At 43.7% G+C, this 7,842-nt stretch overlaps 2 protein-coding genes across 2 annotated transcripts in view; both read left to right on the top strand.

The window, feature by feature from the left end:
* LOC108801614 (alpha-2-macroglobulin-like protein 1) overlaps window positions 1–1,786 on the top strand; it is a 20,344-nt gene extending 18,558 nt beyond the window's left edge. Inside the window, exon 7 of the mRNA XM_018573505.1 lies at window positions 1,499–1,786. Within this exon, the coding sequence (XP_018429007.1) occupies window positions 1,499–1,786 (288 nt within the window). The remainder of the gene's footprint in view (window positions 1–1,498) is intronic.
* A 4,301-nt stretch (window positions 1,787–6,087) lies between these two features.
* Window positions 6,088–7,842, top strand: part of LOC108801613 (mediator of RNA polymerase II transcription subunit 12-like) — a 22,199-nt gene continuing 20,444 nt past the window's right edge. Inside the window, exons 1-2 of the mRNA XM_018573504.1 lie at window positions 6,088–6,102; window positions 7,094–7,243. Of these exons, the coding sequence (XP_018429006.1) occupies window positions 6,088–6,102; window positions 7,094–7,243 (165 nt within the window). The remainder of the gene's footprint in view (window positions 6,103–7,093; window positions 7,244–7,842) is intronic.

The raw sequence follows: 7,842 nt of genomic DNA, 5'->3' as shown, positions 1-7,842 counted from the left end.
AGCCCACCTGAGACTCTTTGGTGGGCTGTGCAGAATCTATGCCGGGCCCTGCCAGCACAGTTCTTTTACCTGGCACGGGAAATCCCGCCTCCTCCGCTGCCTCGTGCCCAATCGTCACATCTTCACCACCTGACTGGAGCTCCAGCGACGCCTCCCGCCTCTTCCATTGCTGTCCCAGGACTCGATGAGGACTACTATTGGAACATCTACTCAGGCCCTGCAGATTATTTACCATGTACACCCAGTTACACACCACTGCCCCCAGCCGACTACTTGCAGTCGTGTAAGCATTTCACTGCATATCATACTTGTACGATTGTGTATGTGTAGATGTTATTCATTGGCCGAGACCTGCTAGAATACTCTGGCAGGTGCCGGCCAATAAGAAAAAGTATTGGGCGGAGCTAGCTGTCACCGCCAGCTCCGCCCAGTTGTTTTTCTTTTTTCTTCTTATCCTTAAAATATTTTAATTTTTTTATAATTTTCTAAAATTATTTTCAACTTTTATTTATTTATTATTTTTGCATTTTTTTTCCGCTCACTGCCGTTCGGCCCCTATGAGAATATATGAGAATAGGGGAGAACGGCAGCGAATGAGCTGCTGGAGCTCCGGCTCAGCCAATGATTGAAAGTGTGTTACTGGCAGGATCACCAGGTGAAAATAAAGGAAAGAAGCCTGAAAAAGAAAACTAGTGACACCATGTTAAAGGAGAACTCTGAGGGGGAGGGGCTTTCCACTCACCTCATAGTTCTAGCCGACCGTGGGAGGACGCTAGTTTGTGTCCCCCCGTTACCCTGAGAACTATGGGGGAAAGCCTTAACCCCATAGTTCTCCTTTAAGGAATGAAAGGTATGGGGGGAGGGGTGCAGACACATCTACAGACCGGAAGGTACGGGGGAGAAGGACAGCCTCCACATCTACAGACCGGAAGGTATTGGGGGGGTGTAGCCACCATATCTAAGGACTGGAAGGAATGGGGGGAGGGGGACAGCCACCAGATCTAAGGACTGGAAGGTATGAGGGGAGGGGCACAGCCACAACATCTATTGACTTCACTAGATGGTACGGGTGGGTGCACCCCTCCCCCATATCTTCCACCCCTCCCCCATATCTTCCATAATTAAGGACTGGAAGGTATGGGGGCGGGGTGCAGACACATTTAAGGGCTGGAAAGCTGCAATATATGTAATTTGTGTTCTTTGTTTTACATATATTTTATTGCCCCTGAATAACAATCAACAAGATTCAGCCAATGAAGGTTTCAGCAATGAGACTCAATACAATATCATTTTATATAAGTGTTCATCCTCTGAGACTCAAGAGTAAAAGTTGCTCAGATTGGCAGAATAGATAATATTGTATTGGGTTCTGGTTCTGTTGGGGTCTGAGGAACCTCATCTTTGATATCAATCCATGGAATGAGTCTCCATATCTGTCCACAAATATGACTCCACCCATCCTAATAGAGATATCTCTTCTTTCCCTTGTGACCCCCAGGCTACCACAGAAGACACAACGGAGCCCGATTCTAGCAGTAAAGAATCCATCAGTTATGGCCGGGCCAACCTCTACCTCAAGGACATCTATGTGGAGACCAAGAGCTACCTGTATATCCGTCCAGTGAAGAGTTCGGCACCATGTCACCAGAATGTGGCTGTCACGGTGGACTACTTCCTGGAAGGGGAGCAGGACAAGGGTTCTTTCCAACTCTTCTATCTGGTGAGTAAGACTTTTCTTCTCAAAACTATCTCACACCAACATGTACTCTCAGCTGCATTACCATGATGATACCTTTAAAGGAGAACTATGAGATGAGTGATTTTCACTCGCCTCATAGTTCTAGCCGACCTGTGACAATGAGACAATGAGGTGTAACAATGAGACTGTCACAGGTCGGCTCAGTAGATCGGGAGGCAAGAGAACACATACCGGCGCTCGCTCACCTCTCGATCCTGTCACGGCTCTCTGCCATGACAGGGGAGGGGCTGGATTCCCCTCTCCGATCCGCCAGCGCTGACTGGCGGAACGGACGGGGGAGGGGGCGGGTACATCCTTATAGATAAGCAGAGCCAGCTGTCACTCACGCAGCTGGGCGGATCCCGACGTCTAAGTCGTGATCCGTCCCGGCTGCGGCGGTCTCAGTATACCGCGAGTTGTAGCTCCCTATATACTGAGCTTAGGGTGACGGGAGGACGCTAGTTTGTGTCCTCCCGTTACCCTAAGGAGAACTATGGGGAAAGCCCTGACCTCGTACTTCTCCTTTAACCAATTTTTTTTAAATGTCCCAAGCTCAACTAAACCCGGAGAATGAAAACAGTGATAAATACATAAATCCCAAAATGTGAAGTTATCACTAATAACACAATAATCATGAAGTTCTTTAAAGTCCAACAATTTCTTCTTAATCCAACCGTGATTTTCCTTCTTTTCACCTCAACACGCGCCACCTTAGTGTTCACCCCTTAGACCCTCACACAGGGCTAGTATGGCTCAAAGACCACCCAGCAGGGGACCTGTCTCTAGATCTTATGACAACACCTCGTTCTTCCCCGGCCTATTTCACTCTTTGAATAAGATGCTTTAATTGAGCGCTGCACATTACGTTTCCTGAATACACAACATCTGAAAGGTGTCGGATTTGGGTAATGAGTTTCCCGTGTGGAATGACAAAGTGGCTTATTGTACCAGTTGTTTATGTGTAATATTGTAATTAGGGCTGTTACTGATTAAAATTTTCGTGTTCGATTAATCAAATTTTTTTAAAATCGATTAATCGATCAATTTAGATTAATTATAACGCACATACAGATCCAACTACATTGGCCTATACACATACAGCACAGCAATGAAGTAATAAAATGAACTAGGATCACACTAATCCAGCACGTTATTAATCTCACGCGCCCCACTCAATATGGCCGCCGCTTGAGTGGGGCAACTCAGAATAATAACGTGCTGGATTAGTGTGATCCTAGTTCATTTTATTACTTCATTGCTGTGCTGTATGTGTATAGGCCAATGCCTTGCTGTATGTGTATAGGTCATTGCTGTGCTGTATGTGTGTAGGTCATCGCTGTGCTGTATGTGTCTAGGCCAATGCCGTGCTGTATTTGTATAGGCCATTGCTGTGCTGTATGTGTGTAGGTCATTGCTGTGCTGTATGTGTCTAGGCCATTGCTGTGCTGTATGTGTATAGGTCATTGCTGTGCTGTATGTGTCTAGGCCAATGCCTTGGCTGGCGCTCGTGCAGAAAGTTTCAAAATTTTTTTAATTGATCAAAAAGATTAACGATTAATCTAGAAATGAATCGTTCATTTGCACAGCCCTAATTGTAATATTACATATTTGTTTTTTATTAGGATAAAAGTCCAACAAATTCCTGCACCCACGTAGCCCTACCCTTAAGGGGACATGATGGAAACCATTAGATAAATTAGAGAGGAACTTTACCCATATCTAAGAAATAACAACAAAGGCACCTTTAGAAATGTTTCGTGATCCACAAGCACATACTTCTAGATAATTGCCGGCTTTGTATTATTTGCGTACCTTGTTTTTTGTTTCCTCTCAATCCTTCTCACAGTGGCCATTTTTTTGATAAGGGCAGATTAATCCATCTCCCTTTACTTCCTGGAACTCTGGCACATGTGACTAGGACATGTGACCATGTACATCATCTCAGGGGAGGAAAATGCCTTTTCCTGAGATCTCCTGAGATTACAGATAAGATTTCCCAGCAATGCTCTGCTGATGTCACCTTTCCAGGATGCAATGCTTGGGCACATGACATCATTTGTGCCAAAGAGGACCAGGAAGTGGATGAACTCTATCTGTAAGTAAATGAAAACATGTTTTGTTTAACTAATGAATATAATATGGAAAGCTGCATGCTGATGTGATTTTAGTGAAAGGGAGGGCAGAATGTTTAGTATTCAGCTAAGAACAAGAACACGGTGACATGACTTCATACTAGCTGGAGGAAAGCTAACCTTAGAACGTATTATTGTAGAGAAGGAGTAGTGGATGCTGAGAACAGGATTCCAGCAGAGGTATGGAGACAAAGATAATCACGTCTATCAGGTTCCACCGATTGTGCTGTATGTGTATAGGTCATTGCTGTGCTGTATGTGTATAGGTCATTGCTGTGCTGTATGTGTATAGGTCATTGCTGTGCTGTATGTGTATAGGTCATTGCTGTGCTGTATGTGTATAGGTCATTGCTGTGCTGTATGTGTCTAGGCCAATGCCGTGCTGTATGTGTATAGGTCATTGCTGTGCTGTATGTGTGTAGGTCATTGCTGTGCTGTATGTGTCTAGGCCATTGCTGTGCTGTATGTGTATAGGTCATTGCTGTGCTGTATGTGTGTAGGTCATCGCTGTGCTGTATGTGTCTAGGCCAATGCCGTGCTGTATTTGTATAGGCCATTGCTGTGCTGTATGTGTGTAGGTCATTGCTGTGCTGTATGTGTCTAGGCCATTGCTGTGCTGTATGTGTATAGGTCATTGCTGTGCTGTATGTGTCTAGGCCAATGCCTTGGCTGGCGCTCGTGCAGAAAGTTTCAAAATTTTTTTAATTGATCAAAAAGATTAACGATTAATCTAGAAATGAATCGTTCATTTGCACAGCCCTAATTGTAATATTACATATTTGTTTTTTATTAGGATAAAAGTCCAACAAATTCCTGCACCCACGTAGCCCTACCCTTAAGGGGACATGATGGAAACCATTAGATAAATTAGAGAGGAACTTTACCCATATCTAAGAAATAACAACAAAGGCACCTTTAGAAATGTTTCGTGATCCACAAGCACATACTTCTAGATAATTGCCGGCTTTGTATTATTTGCGTACCTTGTTTTTTGTTTCCTCTCAATCCTTCTCACAGTGGCCATTTTTTTGATAAGGGCAGATTAATCCATCTCCCTTTACTTCCTGGAACTCTGGCACATGTGACTAGGACATGTGACCATGTACATCATCTCAGGGGAGGAAAATGCCTTTTCCTGAGATCTCCTGAGATTACAGATAAGATTTCCCAGCAATGCTCTGCTGATGTCACCTTTCCAGGATGCAATGCTTGGGCACATGACATCATTTGTGCCAAAGAGGACCAGGAAGTGGATGAACTCTATCTGTAAGTAAATGAAAACATGTTTTGTTTAACTAATGAATATAATATGGAAAGCTGCATGCTGATGTGATTTTAGTGAAAGGGAGGGCAGAATGTTTAGTATTCAGCTAAGAACAAGAACACGGTGACATGACTTCATACTAGCTGGAGGAAAGCTAACCTTAGAACGTATTATTGTAGAGAAGGAGTAGTGGATGCTGAGAACAGGATTCCAGCAGAGGTATGGAGACAAAGATAATCACGTCTATCAGGTTCCACCGATGGAAAGTTATAGATTGTGATAAACACAATTCAATACACAGATCTGAGAAAGGTAAACATGGGGGGAGGTGGATTGATGGCACACACAGTTTTTCTTTTTTGTGTGTATATTTAATGGCCCCTCCCACTGCGCACATTCCCAGCCAGTAATACATTGAATACCCTATTCTGACTTTCTACTTTATTGCAGGTTACACTGAACGGTAAAATAGTACAACAAGGCCAAAAGAACGTTCAAAGGTCAAAGAGTGACCGTAAGTTCCCTTCCCTGGATTTAGAATTGTCAGATGTGTTGTCATTGGATTTTGTACCCACAATCCTCTCTGCTCTCCCATATTGCAGCTCCGACTGGCTCGGTGGAATTCTCCCTCCCCATCCGGGATATATCTTCCTCTGGAAATATACTGGTTTTCATTGTTTCTGAGTCTGGCACAGTCGCTGCTGACACCACAACGGTCCAAGTTACGCCATGCCTGAAACATGCTGTGAGTGCCTCCTGAGCTGGTTCTGATCCTATGGATATTAGTATGGACCAAATGACAGGTTCTCTTGTAATCATCCCCTTCACCTTCTGATACTTACCTTCCCTCCATCAGAACTCTCAGTAAGTAATATGTGACCTTCTCCTAGGATGCAGTGCTCAGCCTTAAGGAGTAGATACACGTCAATCTCTAATGATGTGCAACACCCACTATGCTGCTGAAAGCTGTGATTGTTTCCTAGGCATTAGATATCATTAATGTTCTCTGTAGTAACTTTCATTTCCTGTCTTTCATGACAACACATAGAAACTTCTTTCTCAACATAACTGATATTGCCCTACTAATTCCCGTGAAGTGTGAATTATAATGCCGTCCTCCCGGCCGAAGCTTCTTTGGGGGGTCATAGGTGGCAGCAGTCTTGGAGACCCCTGATGTCTCCATAAAGAGGACCTGTCACATACTCTTTGCTTTGTTATCACATAAGGGGGTTTCTTAGCCTCCTATGTGATAACAATAAAGTTAAGTGGAAAAAAAAAGAAAAAAAAAATTAAAGTTGCCAAAAAAATAATAATTTTAAAAACACAAATCCCCCCCCCCCATACATACACGCATGCAAACATGCGTCGGGTGCGCATACGTGCAAAAACTATGATTGCGCCCATTACGCCGCATATGTTACATATCACCGCAAACATCGCAGTGAGACCAATAATTCTCGGACCATCAATCACTGATAACTCTGAACTGATGAGCTTAGGGTTAGGGCTAAGTGTCGCCTATGGTCAATTTTGGGTATGGTAGTTTTTTTGTGATTACGCACATTTGCCCAATTTTAAAGCTTGACATGTTTGGTGTATATTTACCCGATGTGACTCCGCCTTTTATATTTTACCACAAAATTGGGTAATAATCAATGTTTTATAACATAAAACTTATTTTTTTCAAAATTTTCAGTAAATTTTCCTTAATATAGTAAAAAATAACCCCCCCCTACCCCCAAGTGGTGATTAAATACCACCAAAATAAAGCTCTATCTGTCCCAAAAAAATGGTATAAAATTCATGTCAGTGCGGCGTTGTATGACGGAATAAATGTCAGTCAAAGTATCACAGCGCTGAATACTGAACAATGGGCGGGACAGGAAGGGGGTGTAACACTGCGGTCAGCACGCGGTTAATATATTTACTGGTTCCACCTCTCTGCTTTTTGTGTTTCAGGTGAACTTGAAGTTCTCTGAGGAGAAAGTCTTACCCAAATCAAATGTTAAAATGCATCTCCAAGCCAATAGTGGCTCCTCTTGCGCACTGCGTGCCGTCGACAAGAGTGTGGTTCTAATGAAGCCAGAGGATGAGCTGACCGAGAGCAAGGTACGCTAAGTCATGTTGTAAAGTTGGAGGAGATTGTAGACGTCATCTCTGGACAAGCCAGGAAACACAAATAATTAAACTGCATCACTGGAAACAAGTAAAGTTCATCTTAAACTAGCTGCCCCATCCTGCTGTACTACAAAGCAATAGACATGTGCGATTCGGTTCGTTCCGAAATTCGTTTTCGGACGAATTTTCGGAAATTCGGAGATTCGGATGCATCCGAATTCCGAACTAAAGCTAAGACGAATGCAAACGAATCCGAAATTTGTTATTGGACGAATTCCGTTGCAGCAAAATTACATTTTTTTTTTACAGTCTGCAGAAGATGAAAAAAAAAAAAGCGTGAGGTTCCCCCCAATTCATACCAGACCCTTTAGGTCTGGTAGGAATGTTAGGAGGGACACCCCCCCCCAGTTATAACACAAAAAAAAGTGCGTGGGGTTCCCCCCAAAATCCATACCAGAAGTTTAGGAATTTTAAAGGGGAACCCCAGCCCCAAAAAATAGGGGAAAAAACGTGGGGTCCCCCCTAACAGTACTACCAGACCCTTGATCTGAGCACTGGCCAGGCAGGGCAGGAAAGGGGGGGGGGGGGGG

This window comes from Nanorana parkeri, unplaced genomic scaffold (assembly GCF_000935625.1).
Source record: "Nanorana parkeri isolate BGI_ZX_2015 unplaced genomic scaffold, ASM93562v1 scaffold2406, whole genome shotgun sequence".
Lineage (NCBI taxonomy): Eukaryota > Metazoa > Chordata > Amphibia > Anura > Dicroglossidae > Nanorana > Nanorana parkeri.
The sequence above is the reverse complement of the archived record's forward strand: the minus strand, read 5'-3'. Positions and strand labels throughout refer to the sequence as shown.